General features: G+C 51.4%; 8 protein-coding genes across 8 annotated transcripts; 6 read left to right on the forward strand and 2 right to left on the reverse strand.

The window, feature by feature from the left end:
* Positions 1-1,683: 1,683 nt before the first annotated feature.
* N7509_008584 (uncharacterized protein) lies at positions 1,684-2,197 on the forward strand (the record flags this gene model as incomplete). The annotated part of the gene is made up of 3 exons (XM_056633221.1): positions 1,684-1,800; positions 1,875-1,916; positions 1,976-2,197. 3 exons carry the CDS (start codon positions 1,684-1,686, stop codon positions 2,195-2,197), a joined length of 381 nt encoding a protein of 126 aa, XP_056483841.1.
* Positions 2,198-3,299: 1,102 nt separating this feature from the next.
* N7509_008585 (eukaryotic translation initiation factor 3 subunit E) lies at positions 3,300-4,778 on the reverse strand (the record flags this gene model as incomplete). The annotated part of the gene is made up of 3 exons (XM_056633222.1): positions 3,300-3,318; positions 3,382-3,576; positions 3,655-4,778. The coding sequence occupies 3 exons, from the start codon at positions 4,776-4,778 to the stop codon at positions 3,300-3,302; spliced, it is 1,338 nt and encodes a 445-aa protein (XP_056483842.1).
* A 238-nt stretch (positions 4,779-5,016) lies between these two features.
* N7509_008586 (mitochondrial 54S ribosomal protein mL49) lies at positions 5,017-5,910 on the forward strand (the record flags this gene model as incomplete). The annotated part of the gene is made up of 3 exons (XM_056633223.1): positions 5,017-5,158; positions 5,369-5,766; positions 5,860-5,910. The coding sequence occupies 3 exons, from the start codon at positions 5,017-5,019 to the stop codon at positions 5,908-5,910; spliced, it is 591 nt and encodes a 196-aa protein (XP_056483843.1).
* An 846-nt stretch (positions 5,911-6,756) lies between these two features.
* N7509_008587 (putative ARID/BRIGHT domain protein (SWI1)) lies at positions 6,757-9,828 on the reverse strand (the record flags this gene model as incomplete). Its single annotated transcript, XM_056633224.1, has 1 exon — positions 6,757-9,828. The coding sequence occupies one exon, from the start codon at positions 9,826-9,828 to the stop codon at positions 6,757-6,759; it is 3,072 nt and encodes a 1,023-aa protein (XP_056483844.1).
* Positions 9,829-11,407: 1,579 nt separating this feature from the next.
* On the forward strand, positions 11,408-11,688 carry N7509_008588 (uncharacterized protein; the record flags this gene model as incomplete). Its single annotated transcript, XM_056633225.1, has 2 exons — positions 11,408-11,464; positions 11,491-11,688. 2 exons carry the CDS (start codon positions 11,408-11,410, stop codon positions 11,686-11,688), a joined length of 255 nt encoding a protein of 84 aa, XP_056483845.1.
* A 935-nt stretch (positions 11,689-12,623) lies between these two features.
* On the forward strand, positions 12,624-14,174 carry rpt3 (proteasome regulatory particle base subunit RPT3; the record flags this gene model as incomplete). The annotated part of the gene is made up of 4 exons (XM_056633226.1): positions 12,624-12,781; positions 13,037-13,383; positions 13,439-14,102; positions 14,156-14,174. 4 exons carry the CDS (start codon positions 12,624-12,626, stop codon positions 14,172-14,174), a joined length of 1,188 nt encoding a protein of 395 aa, XP_056483846.1.
* An 800-nt stretch (positions 14,175-14,974) lies between these two features.
* N7509_008590 (uncharacterized protein) lies at positions 14,975-16,321 on the forward strand (the record flags this gene model as incomplete). Its single annotated transcript, XM_056633227.1, has 3 exons — positions 14,975-15,076; positions 15,142-15,292; positions 15,378-16,321. 3 exons carry the CDS (start codon positions 14,975-14,977, stop codon positions 16,319-16,321), a joined length of 1,197 nt encoding a protein of 398 aa, XP_056483847.1.
* A 1,276-nt stretch (positions 16,322-17,597) lies between these two features.
* On the forward strand, positions 17,598-20,196 carry fcpA (protein-serine/threonine phosphatase; the record flags this gene model as incomplete). The annotated part of the gene is made up of 3 exons (XM_056633228.1): positions 17,598-17,845; positions 17,909-17,995; positions 18,060-20,196. The coding sequence occupies 3 exons, from the start codon at positions 17,598-17,600 to the stop codon at positions 20,194-20,196; spliced, it is 2,472 nt and encodes an 823-aa protein (XP_056483848.1).
* Between the last annotated feature and the right edge of the window lie 137 nt (positions 20,197-20,333).

The raw sequence follows: 20,333 nt of genomic DNA on the forward strand, positions 1-20,333 counted from the left end.
TGGTGTACATATCATATGTGTATATTGAATTTCCTTTTAACGAGATGTGCACATACCTGTAACTGCAACGACCAGCCCTACCGGCAATTGATGTCATGCACGTCCCATCACATCTACGAGTACTCTGGCCGGATATGAAACCTAAATCCCTCAAAATCCATGATCATCCCTCGGTGAACCGTTCAGATTGCAAGTATTGACTTGAACTTGAATGTGCTTCCAACAATTTGAGATATTGCTGCCGGGCTATTGGTGGTAATGATTATCACGTAGATGTTATGCACTGTTCAGCGGATGGGCATCAGCAAATGTAGAGAGAACAGACCAAGCAGAGGGATTAGACAATATTGATAGTCGATTCCAATTGAAACTGAGATTCCATTTATAGGCCGGACCCCAGAAAGTAGCAGCTGCTGGGAACCTTTCGTATCTGATGTTGGCTGCGTCACACCTGCACTGCACGGGAACTAGACTCATCCAACATTAGTCTGGATTGCATCTGCCATGTGTTCGGCATCGAACAGCAAGACCAAACGCAACCCGGGAAACTCTCTTTGTCCAAAAAATGCAAGATGCAGATATGCCAACTGCAGCGTGGTTTGGGCCCCACGGCCAGATTCGTGTTCATGGTGCCACGACATCACCGCAGCAAGAGACCAATTTGGCGCTGCAGCGAAAGAAAGGTGCGGTGAGGCCACGGTATTAATGGTACACCGAGAATCTTGAGCAAAGTTCTATCCACCGTGCACTGTCTATACGCAATTGGGAGGGCTTTGAGGGGGGTTACGGTGTGCTTGCAAGACCCTGAATTAGGTGTGCTGCGTTGTTCTCTGCAGTTGCCCACTGATTTCGACTGGCTCCCCCCAGCCTCACTTTTATCCTTGGCCGAAGCCCAGGCTGTTGGAAGCACAGACTGATTATGGCTGGCATGATCGATTCTTATATTAAATTAAAACCGAAAAGGGAGCAGGAAAAAAAAAGGGTTGGACCTCGTTAGCAGATGGAAGTGAGGCGGACACATCGTGCGCCCCCCTCCTCGCCGTTTTTGTCTTGATTCTCGCCTCCCCGAGGATTCCGACGGAGACCCATTGCCTGCTGGAAAGTTGGAGACATTGGGACTGGTTCGTTCCTGGGCGGAATCGCGCGACCTATTGTCTTCCTGCTGTGCACTTTACCATCACCTGCCCGGGTCCGTGGAGAAGGATGTCGGGATATTTGCCTGGTCGCATTAGCTTAGAGCCATCTTCTATTTGTTAGGTTGAGGTTGAGAATCTGGTGGATCTGGCAATTTTTTTGTCCTTTGACGAAAATGTACAGGTTGAGGTTGTGAGATCATCGTTGGCCCCTCCATAGGTTTGTGGTTGATGGACTGCAGCCCGGCTGAGGCTTGTCTCATTCGTCTCTTTTAGAAGGAGGGTTGCTCTTCCTTCACCACAAGGAGGGGTTCGATGACTGGATAGAACCCCCCGGTTATTTAAACCCCATGTGCGATCCTCCGAGCTGTAGATTGAGAAAAGTAGAAGATATCAAAGTCTTCCGCCAGTATCTGGCTCTGGCTTCACCGTGCTGCGTCGACTCTGATCCCACCCTCTTCGAAGTTGCAGTCCCTATGCCCAAGCCAATACACCCCATGCACACAAGTACTATATATCAGATAAATTTTTTTTTTACCGCGCGTCCGAGATGTCACGAGTTCAACAATACTGGCTGCCGGGATATGGGCTATCCCGACATATCGTCCTCGGGCACATCCACTACTTTCTCGGCCCCTCTGCATCAGTCAGACCATATAGTTATCAGGTACATTGGATTTTTAATCACCCACTATGATTCATGTTAAACGATTCTAACTAGATATCTATATTGATTTAAAGGGGCGCGAAGGTTACCTCATCGTCGGGGTACCGATTACACGGGTCTGTCTGCATCGCAGGAAAGCAGCAGACTGAATGGGAGCTGACTCACTTCGCCATAGGAACAAATCGAAGACCTTGCAACCATGTCTAGAGAATATGAGAAACAGGAAGCCTTGCGGATGACGCATCAAAATGGTTCTGGAAACGGCAATGGCAGCAGAAATGGAAATGGCAACGGAAGTGGACAGTCTGGAGAGCCGTATATCAACGAAATCATTCCGGTGGATTCATCAAGACCTCGAAGACGCCCCGTGGAGCCGGACTCCAGAAGTGGTCGTTGAGATGAAGATTATTTCCCAGGGTTCTGTTGTCCTGCCGGAGCCGACGCTTGCTGCCCAGGCGAGCCATCGGATGGATATTCGCGGCCATTTTCTTCTCTCACATCCCATGGAAATCCTCCTCGAAGAACGGGGATTTTTGTTATATTTTCCACTGGGTGACAAAGTCGTTTTATCTCCAATGCATTCGGTCTGCTTCCCAGGAACGCCAATCCCCGGACGTTCAAATGGAAAGCCATTCCCGGATGTTAGGTCCAAAGGCCCATTTCATTCCACGGGCTTTGGAAACTTGGAATTTACTGATTGAGTACCTGGACTGCCAACATGAACTGCATTGGACACTGAGCCGTAGAGGCGAAAAGTCGACGGACATATTTTCGGGCAATTTTCTTTCAATATACCCCCTTGGCTGTTTTTGTTACTCTGCGACCGGAGCTCTCAGATATGACTTATTTCGGAACATTAGAAGTTTGCAACTGCTTTCAGTGGGCTTGAAGCCTATGACTCCGAGTCCTCGCTTCATTAGAACTGATATCATCGCTTTCTTTACTATTGCATTCTTCATATTTCTTTTTACAAGGCAACGTAAGGGAAAAAATCTTGTCAGACATCATTTTCACTCATCTCTATAGACCATTCGTAACAGCATAGATCCATCAGACGTTCGGGTATACCCCGAACATGTCTTCTACATAAACCCCAGTCGCTTTTCTTTTCAGGCGCGGGAGGAAGAGCGCCGTAAGCCCCTCGTGGTTTCTTTTAGACCTCCCCTTCTCTGCAAAAGACCTTCGAAGGTCTTCCTTTGCACACAAGAAAAATAATAAAAAAGACCAAAGCGAAAAAAGTATCTGACGACAGAGAAAGGGAGAAATATAGGGAAATGGAAAGAGACTGTGGACTAAGGAGGTTAAAAGATAAAAGGGAAAATCAAAAAGGTGGACCACCGAAGAACGCCAGCCGGATGCCACTCTGCGCGGAGTCCCCATTCTCCTTCGAAGAACCGTGTTGTGACATACACGGGGAGATCACTATGGGCTGGCAGAAAACAGGGTTGATAATAACAATGAAGAAATCGGTTTTGGCATCAGCTCATGGGGGGAGTAAATCATTTCGCAACAGCGGAGCTGTGAATATGTTAGTATTTTTGGATCTTCATATGATGAACTCGGCGATGGCACAAGGCTTACCTCAGGACTTGAGTCCGGAAGAAGGCACCCTTTGTCTTCTCAATGACCTGTTGGTACACCGATTGCGGTGGGTGGTTCATGATAACGGTGCCCTCCTGGTAGTCGATCTTGGCATCGACACGGGTGTCGCGGATCAGGTTGACGATCCACTTCTCACCCTCGTCCTGGCTGAGACCCAGGCGAGAGGACAGGTCCCTATCAATGAGGTTAGATATCATGTGACTTGCTTTGATGCTGATTCCTTCAGCCCCGCCTCCTAAAAAAAAGACTTACTTAATGTCGATCCGCTGGTGGATCTTGCAGTAGCTCTCAGAGATGAGGTGACGGGCAGACTCAACGAAGTTGTCCGCAGCAGACACAAGGAAGAAATCGCTGCGCAGAACATCCTCGGCCTCGCCCAGCTTCTTTTGGGCCTCCTCGAAGTCGAAGTCGACGTAGAGAGCCTTGACGAAGTCGAGGATGGGGTCGGTGTACTCGTAATCCTCCTGGCGCACCACACGGATCAGGTCTTTCAATTGCTTCTGGTAGATACCGTTGTGCTTATGGGGGCGGCTGCGGTTGGTGATGACGGCCGCGGCGAGGTAACGGAGGACCCAGGGGCAGCTGGTCTGGATGGTGTTGATGTAGGCGGGGGAGAAGAAGAGGTCGGTCAGGACGTCACGAGCGGCGTCGTGGTTGAAGAAAGGGAAGAGAGACCAGTGGATCAACCAGGAGCGGTTGGTGAGTTGGGCCAGAGGGTTGTTGAACAGACGGGTCTCGATAGAGTCCTTGACCTTCTGCACCTCCTCCATGGCACCCTCCCAGTTGGTGGTCAGAATCTCGGAAGCCAGGCGACCCCAGGTGGCGGAGGCAACCTTGTCGTTGTCGGTAGACAGCACACGGAACTGGTAGAGCAGCTCAGCGGCATTGCCGTAAGAGCCACAGCTGTACTGGAACCGGCCGTAGTCGTACAGGCTGTTAACCATCTCGTTGGTGACACCGTGCTGTTCCTCGAGGAAGCGCAAGTTGGCAGCCTTGTCGCTGCGCAGGTTGCCCACCACCTCATCATCCTGCAGAAGTTCAGAGATCTTCTCGCTCTGGTCCTGGTAGTGTTGCAGCTTGGCCAGAACCCCCTCGCGCTTCTTGACAAATTCGTCGGGAATCGAATCGGAGTTGTTGATTTCCTGCCACAGGTTGGCGACGTAGTCGGTCATGTTGGTGTGCTTGAGCAGCTCGTATTTGGCGCGAGTAATCTCATTGTCGTCCTCATCGTTGCCGGCGCTGAATTCGAGCAGCGGGAAAACCAAGTGGCGGTCGAGATAGGGGATCAGGCGGGGTAGAAGGTCGTACTGAGGAGCGACGTCGGTGGGCTGAGCGCCGCTGAGCATTTCGGCGGAGGGAGGGGCGTTGGCAGCCATGATGGATGGTTCAAAGACACGGTCTTTTCCCTCTTGTTGAGTCGACGCTTTGAATTTCACACAAATTGTGTGCGGGAGGGTCACCGCGCGCTAAGCCCCTTTGGGATATAGGGCGGTGAATCTGGCAGAATGCGCGCCAGAAGAAACCTGCTTCTCCTCAGCGGCATCTGTTGATTTCCCCAGGTCGGTCTATCTTCTTTTCCCTCCACCTCCAGCTCTGCCCTTTCCAGACCCTGAAATGGCGTCGATTCGGCATTCGACTTCGGTCGCTTCGGCTGTGTGCAAGCAGACCACCAACGCCTGCGTGGCTCGGCCCGTGGCTTCCGTACAGACATACAGCCGGGCTGCTTCATTATCTTCTCCGGCACGATTTGCAGCTCGTAAGTTTGGATTCTCGCAATTCTTTGATTTCTCTCGGCAATACTGTGACAAGCATTAGAACATACTTTGCAATGGCCAAGGCCGCAAAGTATGCGGTGGTGGTTATCAACTACTCATCAGATATCATACCACCACGCGGTCATCTCACTCGAAATCTCGAAAAAATTTGGGAAAAACACTCTCTAATCAAGATTCTTCTTTTCAAATAGCTTCTCTCTTCCAGTCATCACAACGCCTGACCTCCATCTCCTCTTCTTCTCCCGTCACCCACCAAACCCGCACGTTCCTGACGCAACTCCGCCGTCAAGCGCAGGCCTTGAAAGAGCAAATCCCCTCGACTCCGACTATCCCCTCGACAGCCAAGTCCTCCAAGCCCGCTCCTACCCTCAAGCTCACCAACCTTCCCTACTTTGTTCGCCGCACTGGATCCAACCAGCTGCCCGTCTACGTTGTCACAAAAGCTGGTGGTACCAAGCAACTCACCAAGATCCAGAAGACGGAGGGTGACCTGGATACGTTGCGCACCGACCTGGCACATAGCCTAGGCGTGGACCCTCGTAGCCCTGATGTATCTATTAACCGTCTCACCGGTCATATCATCGTCAAGGTACTTTTTTCCCCCTCGGCTATGCCTTTATACCTGATAGATATAGCTATTGGTATATCGAGCAGCAGAACTAACATATCACTTCTCCTCCAGGGCTGGCGCAAACCCGAGATCGTGAAGTTCCTCAGCGAGCGTAACTTCTAAACAATACCATGCATTCGATCATACCTCTCGCCATACCGCGACTGAAACATGTCGCAGGTATCGCACTACCCGACTGAACGAAAGGATCGCGGCAGGAGCGCAAAGCATAGGAAACAAAAGCATGTGAAGAAGTGACGAAAGAACAAAAAGGAAAAAGCCTCAATCTGCGATTTGATGTGATTGCCCCGGGCCCTTGTTGGCCGGGTGGGTGAACGTTTCCCTTTCCTTCTTGATTCCCCTCTTCCCTTGGTGTATTTTTTAATCTCAATTCTGGGGTCATTTCTGATTTTTCTCGTTTTACCCTGCCGGTGTCCTGATTTTCTCCTCCTTTCTTTTTTTGTCTGGCCCTACGTTTCTGGCGCTTTCTTCTCTTTCTCTTTGATTTTCCCCTGTACTATTCCTATCTGTACAGTCTGATGAGATGTTGGGTGTAGACCCTGATTCTCCTAATTGAATGAATCCATGCATCGTCAACTTCCACTGGCCACAATTATTATACAGATGTACCGTGTCTGACTAGACTACATCAATCTATTACCAGATTGGTTTAGATATTCAGATCTCTCGTATTCAGTCGAGGGTATTTTGAGATTGTACACTGAAGAACAACATAGCTCGCTATCTCACATGGCAAAACAAAGGCAAGAAGAAAAAAAAGAATTCAAGAAGCACCCCCATTTCCACCGGCGCCCAAAAATACCAAGATTGACTGGGCCATCGCCCAGAGACATGAGTACAAATGACATGACAGAAACCAAAAGAAGAGAAAGATCGTCGTAGATGCAACGTGCATAGCAACCAATTGTCACCCGTGCATGAAAGTGTATGTTTTCCCTTTATCACGACTTACTCGGCGAGTCGAGCATAGCTGACGAGTTGACGGATGATATTCGGGTCCATGTTCGGAAGTAGCAAAGCCCCAAGAAGACTCTCTTTGCGAGGGGTGATCCCAGACGGGAAGCATAGAGAGGAGGATTTGTCCACTTGCTTGGACTTCTCGGCAAGGCGGCGCAGAATGGCCAGTCCACGATGAACAAGTGCTCCAAATGCATATGCTTCGGGTTCTTGTGCTCGTTGGCGCATGTTGATCTGGGGGATGCGGTCCGTGCATAGGGCGCAGGATAGTCGGAGGAGATGAATGGCGAAGCCATCCACAGACCCAAGCCATGATTTAGCCATGGGCCCATCCGCGAACGAAGTCAGCACATCGGCGGCCAAGAGACCCTGCAGAAGGAACACCTTGCGAGCATCCACGACTCCCAGGGCCTTGTTATGAGGAACGCAGGATATCGCAAGTCCAAATGCGCGCGTCAGGAGATCCGGCTGAGGCGGTGCAGATCCATCACCAGAGAAGATGGCAGCGAAGTAGGCCCGGTTAGGATCATCTCTTGCAAGTAGCTTGGCGAGACCGTCGACGGCAGCGGGGGTGTACCGGTGAATGGAGGGATTGAATTCCGAAAACATAGCTTGGCCTTGTTTTGAGGTGGCCTCGGGCAATGGTGAGAATGCTAGAAGGAAATGCAAAAGGCTCAACGCTTCATCCTTTCCGGGTATTTGCATGGAGTGGGCGAGGTTGCCCATGAAAACCACAGCATCTTTCATCAAGTTCAATGTGTTCTGATCACGTCGCAAGAACATCTTTCGAGTTCCAATATTCCGGAAGATATTAGCAAAGCATTGGGTGACTGCAGGCATTCCCAAAACTCCAAAATTCGATTCGCTGAAGGAGAAGTTGCGAAGAATGGTGGTAACACAGATGAGTCGCTCCACCGCTCGGTCAAGGTCATAATCAAGGCTTCCAAACTCAGGCACATCGGCAAGAGATGCGTGTTCAGAGTGGCAGCCTCTGACCACTTCCTCGTAAGAACGGAGAATAATCGTATCCGAGGACTCTGGGATGTTTTCAGCCAGGAAGTCTGCTTGGTCTTCAGCGCAGTCAACAAGACTCTCCACCAAATCATCACAGTTCTCAAGAGAGATTTGCACCTGTGGCTCACAAGAAAGAGTGGTCAGGGTATCGAGAGAGACGCGAATCTCGGAATGAATGCCTGACTTCAAACTCATGGTAAGAGCATGAATATCGATCACACCGAGCTCGGCAAAGCTTGGTGCTATTGGCCGAAGCCTTGAGATATCATCACCAATCTGGTACATCTCGTCCACTGCAATGGGCCCATGAAGACGTCTTTCTGTGAGAACCATGGGCTTGAACGGATCCTCTATTGGCTTTTTGACAAATTCTTCCATTTTTTGTGCTGGTTGCCGTGGTTGTGTTTTGGGGGTTGGCGGCGCGCCCTTTGATTGTTGTGAAGGGGAGGGCGCGGTGAATTGTCCCTCCGGCATAGGGGCTGGAGGCTGAGATGGGCGGGAAACACTAAGTCGTTGTCCAGACTGGGGAGGCTTGCTCTGGCTTCTGGCTTGTGTTGGCGTGGCGAAACCATTGGCCTGAGCAGCTTGAACATGATTGGCGACGGGAGTATTGTTTTGAGGAGAGTGATTAATTTGTTGAGGCTGTTCGAAGTTCTGACCTGGTTTGGCGGTGGGTGATTGAAACTGCTGCATGGCCGAAGGGTCGCTGGGCTGGCGAGGCATACCGCCCTGCTGCATCTGGTCGAACTGCTTCTGCTGCGAGCCGAGGTATGCTTGTTCGTACGGTGCCAAGTTCCGCTGGTGGTAGTCGCGCACCTCTTGTGCAGCTGAAGGAAATTGCATCTGAGGAAATTGAAGTTGCTGTGCAACTGCAGGCCACATATTCATCCCAGTCACCTTCTTGGACCCGCCCATCTTCATAACAGTTCCATAAAGCTGCACAAGGTTGATCGGGCGGCCGCAAATGACCGGGCTGGGGTCAAAGGGGAGGTTTCTGGACATCATGAACTTCTGTAGACCGCGCAGGAACATCTCAGGGTTGTTAGGTTTCGGCATGTTTTGTTGCATTTGACGGATGGCCGCCATCTGCTGAGGATTGGCCATAGCATTCATACCGCCGGGGCCAGGACGCCCGGCCATCTGAGGATTCATATTCATCTGCTGGTTTGGCATCTGTTGACCCGGCATCTGTTGACCCGGCATATGTTGACCCGGCATCTGTTGACCTTGCATTTGCTGCCCTGGCATTTGCTGACCTGGCATCTGCTGACCTGGCATCTGTTGCCCTTGGTTCTGCATTTGCATGGCGCGCAATCGTTGCTGCTGGGCGGCTATCGCTTGATGGTATTGATGTGGCATTTGTTGCATGCTATTGAGCTGCTGTGGCGGCATAGAGGGTTGTTGGCCTTGGTTCATCCCCGGAACTTGCTGGAATTGACCAGGCATACCCTGAGGGTATGCTTGCCCTGGCATGAAGTTGTTGTTCTGTGGGGTGTTCACACGGCTTCCATGGTCTGACTGTGACGGTGACATGTGTGAGCCGCCACCACCGCCAACATGTGGACCAGCTGGTGAGAAAGGACTTGGAGATGCCGTTCCCACCCGGACGCTTCCTTGATCAAAGTCTTGCTGCATGATAGGCGACTGTGTTACATTAGGCGACGCGGTCTGCTGTTGAAGGTGTTGATAAGGAGTAGGGTGTTGCGAAAACTGCGCTGCCCCATTGGTACCTCCCTGATATCCGGGATATGGAACTTGATGAGGAGTTTGCGATCGCGAACCATTCACGCCGCCAGGTCCTGGGCGCGGCGACATAGGCATCCCATCTTCCGGTCGAGGCCGCTTTGATGGAATCACTTGGTTGGGGTTGTGGAAGCCTGGCGAGGCATTCCGCGGCACGCCATTGTTGAACATGCGCTGGAACTGGTTAGGATCCTGAGGGGTCGACGAAGCATGGAGGAAAGCGGCCGAAGGGTCGATCGTTGAAGGATTAAAGGCCCCATTCTCCTGGCCAGGGATGTTCGAGGCGTCGGCGAGCCAGGCGTTCATGTCGTGCGATTCTACCAACCCATCTGTACAGGGAGACCCGGTCAGTAACACGCAAGGCAATGGGGGCGGCGCGCCATCATCGCGAATGGGCAGGATGACGCAAATATCATCTCAATCATCTAGAACGAATATGATCTGGATCGCCGATGATTTTCCCCGGCTATGCAAACGCGTCCGGTGGGGATGTTTAGGGTGTGCGCGCTCGGTCGCGACACGCTCCGGGGTGGCTCAGACGAAAGAAGGGAGATGAACCATCTCCCCCAAAGAGAAAGAGAAGGGAAGTGGGGGGCAAGGGAAGATAAAAAAGAAACAAGAAGAGATGTATACATACCGACAAGGCTAGATCACTGGAATTCCCGACTTGTGAGCGGATGGCTAAGCCCGGTATCCGGAATTAGCAGCTGGGGGTGGTGGTGGTGAGGTAGGAGTCTGGTCACGTGGTTTGGGGCCTGAGGCCACAAAAAGTACACCACGGCGTAGATGGGATGCCGGCCAGGCCAGAGCGTGAGGGGAGGGGGAGGGGAATGGGGGGGAAGGCTAGGCCAGTCAAGACTGGGGGGTGGGAACAAATCCGAAGCAACTGCTGATCTCTGAGGCCACGATAATGACTGTTTCGGGCCGAGCCAGAAAGGAGGGCAGACAGTGCGTCTGGACGAAAGGGGGGCAAGGGAGGGGGGGAACCCGTATGGGGGGGAACCAGGGAGTGGGGGGGAAGGGGATAGACGTGGTAATGGGCAGACCAAAAGAAAAATCAACGGTCGAATGGCGTACCTTGAAAAATGGCAAAGGCAAAAGCGCGCAGTTAGGGGAGCTCAAAGTGGCAGTGGAGAGTGGTAAGGATGGAAAAATCGCATACCGGAAGGGCCTTGCTCTGTCCGCCCCAACCCTTGCTGGACCGTTCCCGTATCACCTTAATACCGTACTGTATTTCCTAGTGCATCACCCGTTTCTGATTCTTTTTTGCTTTCTTTTTTTCCCTTTTGCTCTTGTGCCTTTAAGTTAGCTTTGACCATTCATTAGTGATTTTTTTTTTGGTTGGGTGGTTGGTTATCAGCCATATTGTGTACTATGGCTCGCCCTGACGTTAGTCACGGCTCTCGGCCGTCTTGCCTGTCTTGCCCCCCCTAATAAGAGTTGACATGCGAACATTGCGCCAGAAAACATCACATCACTCCCAAGGGAATATAAACTCTTTTTTTGTTTTCTCCCTTCCATGATTTTCGGAGGTCAGTTAAGGGATGGAAAGATCCGAAACTCGTCCCACGTTCGTAAAATAGCCAAAGGTCCATTTCAACGGTCTTCGCCCAGTCAGGTTAGTCTCTATAGTCCCCCCAAGTCGGGTAGAGCACCACTCCACTGGGTAGCCGTCGGTCGGCAGATCACATCGAGGAGAGCCATGAATGGAGTGATAGGAAGAGGGGGAAATATATCTATCGAGTTCAATCAGGGGGAGGGGAAGCGAATAAAATACTAGGGAAAGAGAAGGAGAGAGAGAAAGAAAGAGAAAAAAGGGCCCAGAATCAGGCACAGTGGTGGGCGTCGCTCACTATATAAAAGATCGGGCTAGCGTCTGATAATCATGACGAGCATCCAATCCTCCGACGGTCACCAACAGGAAAATTTCCAACAAGGGCAAGTCACAAAAAGCTAACCTAACCATAGATGAAGATTAACAGTCAACCCACCCCACCAAGAGTGGCCCAGGTTCCTCTCTCGCTCGTGCAAGGATCCGAGTCGATCCGCATGGGAAAATCGCGATGGTTCACTGTGCCTGTCCCACCTAACTGTGGCCCGGCTGGCTCCACCGATGTGATTGGGTCTTGGTACCCCAGGGCTCAGGCCCAAGCGGATGTGAAATGAGTACTAGTAGTATGCTAATAACGAGAGGTCATTCCCTCGGTTGGCGCAGAGAGCTTGTGAGAAATCAGCCGTGTCGTGATGTGTCCAGGTGGATGGGGTAGGTGCTGCATATATACATACTGGTAGTAGCTCGACTACTAGTAACTAGTTAGTAGTAGTAGTAGTACCAGTCATGTACCACTCGCAGGTGCTATGTACAATCCCACTCGGCGACACGTTTACTGTTTAGGCTGAGGGCTGAGCTGTCCCCGAAGTTTAACGGTGTGTATATTCTTAGGTTATTGGGTCTCGTGAAAGAAAGCCTGGAAAAAACCCCTCCAAGCCTGAGAGCAAGAAACGATCATCTTCCCTGTCTTCTCTACTTGCCACTTGCAAGTTGTCAGTTATCACCCCGGGCGTTAGGCCTGAAAACCTTGGACTTGTCTGCTGTAAGAGATGCGTAGGGCTTTTCGATCGCTCATGTACTTGTAGCAATATATCTGGGGAGGTATGTATTGTTGAATTTTAAGGATGTTTAGATACTATACAGTGTGAGGAAAGAGTTCAAGTTGGTGGACTAGAAGGCGTAGCCCTGATCTAGGAGTACAGATATAGAAGTGAGATTACACGGCAGGTGGCAAATATATGAGACACAAAAGAAGAACACAGAGAGAGAGAGAGAGAGAGAGAGAGAGAGAGAGAGAGGGGGGGAGAAAATAGGCCATTGTTAGAAACAGGCTCGTTTTGCCTTCTGTTTAGTTGGATCCCTGAGGCCTCGATGGCCCCGAATCACGTGATCTGCATTGAAGCTCCCCGGCGAAGCAAGCTCCCCAAGGACCATTCACCGGCCCATCTGCATCGCGCATCTCCAACGCCTTCACGATCTCCCATCCCCCCAACCCATCGAACGCCTTCTTATCCGATCTCTATTTACTCTCATTTTCCCAGCCTCCACTATGGGAGACGTTGCCGTGGAGAGCCCGGCGAACAGCCTCACGCCTCTTCCCAAGCCAGGCGCACTGGACGCCCTCGCCAATTTGGATTCCCTGGAAGGAGCGGGCGCTGATGGGAATGACGAATACGCTACCCTCAAGCGGTTACAGAGACACCTAGAGTATGTTGCATGGAGTTGGTGAAATGAAATGATAGCGGTACTGACGCCACCTAGATACATCCAGTTGCAGGAGGAATACATCAAGGATGAGCAAAGGCATGTTATCTCCGCCAATTCGACACGAAGGATTTGAGAACTGACTGTTCTGCTGAATACAGAAGCTTGAAGCGGGAGCTTGTTCGGGCACAGGAAGAGATCAAGCGGATACAGAGTGTGCCGCTGGTTATTGGGCAATTCATGGAGGCTATCGATCAGAAGTATGCGTGTTCCTTCACCAGATGATGGATCCACGTTGCTAATGTGTCATTCTGCTAGTACTGGTATCGTGCAAAGCTCAACCGGATCTAATTACGTTGTTCGCATCCTGTCTACACTCGACCGTGAGAAGTTGAAGCCATCGTCATCGGTCGCCCTGCACCGTCACTCCAACGCCCTCGTCGATATCCTCCCCCCCGAGGCCGACTCCTCCATCGCAATGCTCGGTGATAACGAGAAGCCAGATGTGACCTATGCCGATGTTGGTGGCTTGGACATGCAGAAGCAGGAGATTAGGGAAGCTGTCGAATTGCCGTTGACACACTTTGACCTTTACCAACAAATTGGTGAGCAAGAGGAATCCCTTTATGAATTTTGTGATATTTTGCTGACTCCAACTAGGTATTGATCCTCCCCGCGGTGTTTTGCTGTATGGTCCCCCCGGTACCGGTAAGACCATGCTTGTCAAGGCCGTGGCCAACAGCACAACCGCCAGCTTCATCCGCGTGAACGGCTCCGAATTCGTACAGAAGTACCTGGGTGAAGGACCTCGAATGGTTCGCGACGTGTTCCGGATGGCACGCGAGAACTCACCGGCCATAATCTTCATTGACGAAATCGATGCCATTGCCACGAAGCGTTTCGATGCTCAGACCGGTGCCGACCGTGAGGTGCAGCGTATTCTGCTGGAGTTGCTGAACCAGATGGACGGTTTCGAACAGACTAGCAACGTCAAGGTCATCATGGCCACCAACCGAGCGGATACTCTCGACCCTGCCTTGCTTCGTCCTGGTCGTCTGGATCGCAAGATCGAATTCCCCAACCTGCGCGATCGACGTGAGCGCCGTCTCATCTTCACCACCATCGCGTCTAAGATGTCTCTATCTCCGGAGGTGGATCTCGACTCCCTGATCGTCCGAAATGATCCCCTTTCTGGTGCCGTGATTGCTGCTATCATGCAGGAAGCCGGTCTACGGGCGGTTCGCAAAAACCGATACAACATCATCCAGTCCGACTTGGACGATGCCTACGCTGCCCAGGTGAAGAGTGGCCAGGATGATGACCGGTACGTCTTCTTCTTCCCCAAGTGCTTTATTCGTGTTACTAACCATCTCACAGTCCCGACTTCTACCGGTAAGCTATTGGCCCTTTGGGGTTGGGTGAACGCAGGTGGTAAAAGCTTGGCCCCGACTGTTGTATTATCAATAATCTGTGATACTTGGGAATACATGGATAATTCATCCTGTGCTATATGTGTTGTGTTTGAATACTTCGTCTCTCGCGTAGAAGGTGTCGGCAACCTAAGGAGAAGAGATCGGAATCCAAGGAATCCCATGGATGGCAGAGTAGGCCCACCGCTGATAAGACTAGTTGATCTCCCCCCGGGGCCTGTCCTCTAGACCTTGCTTCGTAATCTGTACGTATACACATCCCATGTACTCTGTACTCCGTACTTCGTATAGAACTAATCAATCACATCAGTTGCCTAACGTAGGCGCCCTCACAAGTAACTTGGCCTTGGCCCTGACCCCTCGCCACCTCCGCTCTGCCAGGCACGGCGCTAGGCAGCCCAGCCTCCTCGTCAGCTGCACCCCTTCCCGGGATTGAAACTCAACTCTCTCGTAGCTAAGCTCGTAATGAGGAAATCACCAAAACCCATTAATTCATCAAAATAATGGATCACTGGCTAATAAGACAGCAATTCAATGAATGGTCTACCATGGACCTTTTCTTATACCTACTCTTGTAGAGAAAGCGGCGGAATGTGCCCAAACCAAGACCGGGTGTAACCCGCTCCGGCAGCAGCTGATTTTGGGGGAATGACGCACTCCCGTCACGTTATGCCGATCGAACAGGCTCCGCCCCCAGCCCAGTCTTATCTTCCTCATCACCTCCTCACCATCGGGATCATCCACACTCTCTCCATCCAGTTCCATCATGAAGTCTTTCGCTATCCTGACAGCCTCCGCGCTGCTGGGCAGTGCCTCTGCGGAGGTTCACAAGCTCAAGCTCAACAAGCTCCCTCTGGAGGAGACTCTGGTAAGGAGCCAGCCCGTTACCCCAACATGAGTGGACCTGGAAACGTCTAACCGCCCCCCCCCCAGAACGTCCACAATATCAACGACCATGTGCAGGCTCTCGGCCAAAAGTATATGGGCTACCGCCCTGGTCAACACGAGGACACTTTCAAGGATACCTCCTTCAAGCCCGCCTCTGGCCACGACGTCCTGGTCGACAACTTCCTGAACGCCCAATGTAAGCATCATCACCATCATCATCATCAAACAACCCCTCCCCCCCTGCAGAGATAAGACAACGATACCTAACATATATATCTAAGACTTTTCCGAAATTGAAATCGGTACCCCTCCCCAGACCTTCAAGGTCGTTCTCGATACAGGTAGCTCCAACCTGTGGGTCCCGTCCTCGGAGTGCAGCTCGATTGCCTGCTTCCTTCACAGCAAGTATGACTCTTCTTCCTCGAGCACCTACAAGAAGAACGGCACCGAATTTGCCATCAAGTATGGTTCTGGTAGCCTGAGCGGCTTCGTATCGCAGGACACCCTGAAGATTGGCGACCTCAAGGTCGAGAAGCAGGACTTCGCCGAGGCCACTGAAGAGCCTGGTCTCGCCTTTGCATTTGGCCGTTTTGACGGTATTCTGGGTCTCGGATATGACACCATCTCTGTCAACAAGATGGTTCCTCCCGTCTACAACATGCTGAACCAGGGTCTCCTGGATGAGCCCGTCTTCGCTTTCTACCTGGGCGACGCCAACAAGGAGGGCGATAACTCCGAGGCTACGTTCGGCGGTGTCGATAAGGACCACTACACCGGTGAGCTCGTCAAGATTCCCCTCCGCCGCAAGGCTTACTGGGAGGTGGACTTGGACGCTATTACCTTCGGCGACAGCACTGCCGAGCTGGACAACACCGGTGTCATCCTTGATACCGGTACCTCGCTGATCGCTCTGCCTTCCACCCTTGCTGAGCTTCTGAACAAAGAGATCGGTGCCAAGAAGTCCTTCACTGGCCAGTACACCGTCGAATGCAGCGCTCGTGACAGCCTGCCTGAGCTCACCTTCACCCTGAGCGGACACAATTTCACCATCGGTCCTTATGACTACATCCTCGAGGTCCAGGGCTCCTGCATTAGCAGCTTCATGGGCATGGATTTCCCCGAGCCCATGGGCCCTCTGGCCATTCTGGGTGACTCTTTCCTGCGCCAGTGGTACAGCGTCTATGACCTCGGCAACAACGCCGTTGGTCTGGCTAAGTCTAAGTAAATCTGATGTCCATTAATTGCAATGCCCCATGGGTCGCGTGATTGTCGATGAGGAGAACACACAAGATTCAGGGCGATGTTATGTAAATACATCGCATGTGGCTTCAATCGGTTGATATGAAGACCGCTCGACACATCCCCTAGTTGCTCTTAGCATTTCGTTGATGAGTAGCTTCTGCTTTACTTTGCCACCATGCTCCCACCTTGGGCTTGCTCTTTGAGGATACTGCAAATTGTTTGTCTCATCGAGCAGGATTTGATATGCATCTTTTATTCATTTGGCTCCGATCGACCAATGTTTCTTCGGGTTTATTTTGTTCTGAATTTGATCTTCTGCAATAAGCAATATACGTACCTTATATGTCTCCATCCGATAGGCGCGGCAAGCCGTAGATACCGCCTCGTAAGCTCTCTACTACATGTAGTTCTGCTGTAACGGTCACGGTCCTGGCTGCAGTGCAGCAGACTAATAATGACCAATCATGGATGTCAATTGAATCTGGGCCAGCCAGTACATACAATAACGGGTCATTCGGAATTAGGTGAGGATAGACATAAGACAATTAAAATCTCGACAAATAAAGATTCGGATATAGAGGGAACAGATTTCCCCAAAACCAGCTTGAAAGACTCTTAAAGCGTCCCCTTGGATGTTGACATCACTCTCAGCCATGAACCGAAATCTGGGGTGAGGCGAATTTGCCTTGGCCTTGGAAGTTGACATAAGCGGGAAGCTCGCTGTCCCCGCACGTTGAGAGCTTTACTCTCTCCGATCACACACCGCAATCCTGTATCCTCAAACTTATCCTTTCTGTCAAACTCGCTCTGTTTTTTAGCGCCTGGCCCGTTTCCAATTTCCCGTTTCTCGTCTCCGACATTTCACGTGCTTGGTCGTGTAAGGCGCACCTCTTTGCTCTTTGTCGTGTGGCGAAACCGGCCATCCGACAACCCCAGGCTACAACCCTTGCAGTTCCGCGCCATTCATCCTCATTTTCCCTCAAAGAACCCTCTCGATTCAACACTGACCCCGACAAACTCCTTTGGACCGGCTCTTCTCCCCTCAACACTAGCGCTGATCGGGCTCTCCTCACGCGTCGCGTGTTGGTTATGGCTCGGTAACCACGACTCGCACGCGATCAACCTCATACGTACTCCGCGTCCACAACTTGCGCGGAATCCGTCTGATTCCACAACCGAAGGAATATCTCAAGCGCGAGAGGTTAGACTGTTGGGCAGAAACGTGATCTTTGTCGCCCGGGGGCGAACCGAGAGCAACCATGCTTCTCCGTTTGCCGACTAGTCTGCACTATCCCATCACCGTCACCTCACTACTGAAACAAGCGGGTGACAAGGTAGAACGGGATGAGGCTATTTTCTGGTATATCTATCAGACCACGGTCGAGGAAGGTGATGGGCTGGGAAACAAGGTGCAGGTGAAGCGCAAGTTTCCGACGCGGTTCGAATCAAGCGTCGACGGCGAGATCTTGGAGTGGAAAATTTCAAAGGGCGATGTGATTGAAGGACCGTAAGTATTGCGTCCTATCCGGTCTTTCTATTACCGCTTTGTGGACTAACCATATACGTCTAGACTTGATGTGGTCGAAATCGATGAACCATGTGCGCACGAGGTCCAGTTCGGAGGACTCTGCGCGGAATGTGGAAAGGACATGACTGAGTATGTAATTTCCTGAGTTTCCGGATGGCAACTATTGTATGCTGACGAGTTCTTTCTTGCGCAGAGCCACCTATAATACCGAAGTAATGGACTCAATGCGCGCTCCTATCCAAATGACTCACGACAATACCACCCTTACCGTTAGCGAGAAAGAGGCTACTCGAGTCGAGGAAGATGCGAAACGTCGTCTCTTGGCATCTCGGCGCCTCTCGCTCGTGGTTGATTTAGATCAAACCATCATCCATGCCACTGTCGACCCAACCGTGGGGGAATGGAAGGAGGATAAAAACAACGCTAATTACGGAGCTCTGAGAGATGTCAGACAATTTCAATTGATTGACGATGGCCCCGGGATGCGCGGCTGCTGGTACTATATCAAGCTGCGACCTGGGCTAGAGGAGTTTTTGGAGAAAGTTGCCGAGCTGTATGAACTTCACATCTACACCATGGGCACTCGTGCATATGCACAAAATATTGCCGATATTATCGACCCCACGCGCAAGCTCTTTGGCGACCGTATTCTCAGTCGTGATGAGAGTGGCAGCTTGACCGCCAAAAACCTTCAACGCCTATTCCCCGTTGACACTAAGATGGTCGTTATTATCGATGATCGTGGTGATGTCTGGCGGTGGAGCCCCAACCTGATCAAGGTTTCCCCCTATGATTTTTTCGTTGGGATTGGTGATATTAATTCCAGTTTTTTGCCCAAGAAGCAAGACATCGGCGCAACAAACAAATTAATCAAGGCAGCAAAAGAAAAAGAGTCCAAGGACCATCATCCCAACGGCACTGTTGCGAAGCCAGAGTCTGAGACGGAAGTCTCTGCATTGCAACAGCTGGTCACTATGGGAGGTGGCGACAACCCAAGACTGTTGCATGAACAGACCAATGAGCAAGAAGAGACGATTTTGCACCAAGTAGAGGACCGACCACTACTACAAAAGCAAAAAGAACTGGACGCCGAAGACGAAGCTTCTCCCGAGAGTAGTGAGTCTCCCAGTGTGGAAGAATCACAGGAGTCCAACAAACATCGCCATCATTTGCTTGAAGACCATGATAGAGAGCTTTTCCAGCTCCAAGATCGACTAGAGAAAGTTCACCTACAATTCTTCGATGAATATGACAGGAGGAGATCACATGCTATTGGAGGCCGTGTGGCAGCTCTTAGAGGAGAGAAGACACTATCCAAAGATAAAGATGTTGATCTGAAACTTGTCCCTGACATCAAAGATATCATGCCAATGTTCAAACGGGGAGTTCTTGGAGGAGTGGTTTTGGTATTTTCCGGGGTTCTTCCCTTGGGAACGGATACCCAAAATGCCGATATTTCGCTGTGGGCTAAGAGCTTCGGTGTGGCCATCGCATCGAAAATCAATGGTCGCACCACTCACCTTGTTGCCGGGCGTAACCGTACTGCGAAGGTGCGTGAAGCTACTCGATACCCGAATGTCAAGATTGTCTCAACACAATGGCTTCTGGACTGCTTGGTTAGCTGGCAGCACTTAGATGAGGACCCATATCTACTCCACATCCACGATGATGACCGTGCCGAGCCTCTTTCTCCCAATTCGCGAGAGCTCGTGGAGAGCTCGTGGATCTCTTCTTCGGATGAAGCCACAGGGGCTTCACTTTGGACCGATGAAGAGGGCAACGGCAATGATCCGGAAATATTCAATTCCGCTGGACTCACAGAGACTTCGCACATTGGATATGATGAAGACGAGCAAGCTGCTGTCCACGACGAACTGAAAGATTTTCTCGGCAGCGATGACGAGAGCGAAAGCGACAATGAAGTCTTGGGTGACGAAACCAACACCAGCGGGAAGAAGCGTAAACGCGGCGAAGACGTTGATAGCGAAACAGGCGAGGACTCGGCTGAAGATGATGACGATGAGAACGACCAGAAAGGCTCACGCCTTTCTCAAAGAATTAAGCGTTCCTATGAGAGGAGCACGGGATTGCGGGAAGTGGCGACAGCCTCAAGTTCGGAAATGGGCGAGACTCGTCCAGAGCATGTTCGCCCCTCCGGACCCCATGAGGATGAGCCTGACGCGGAGAACGTAGGGACCAGTCACGATAATGACGAAGGGTTCCCTGAGAACCCGGACGACGACGATGACGAGTTTGAGCGCGAGATGCTCGCCGCATTTGAAGACGACTTCGACGACAATGCCGAAGGCGACGATATGGCGGATGAGTAATCAAAACCCACTGCGCTGTTTGCTCCCTATCTCTTGTTTCGTACTCACTGTTCCATTTAACCTCCATCTGGCCGTATCTGATCTCTGCCATACTGATTTGTGCAGTTGCGATGCGCTCCCGGCATAGCGGCGGCGTT

Source organism: Penicillium cosmopolitanum (genome assembly GCF_028827165.1).
Source record: "Penicillium cosmopolitanum strain IBT 29677 chromosome Unknown utg000009l:1.0-9042332.0:1.0-9050551.0, whole genome shotgun sequence".
Lineage (NCBI taxonomy): Eukaryota > Fungi > Ascomycota > Eurotiomycetes > Eurotiales > Aspergillaceae > Penicillium > Penicillium cosmopolitanum.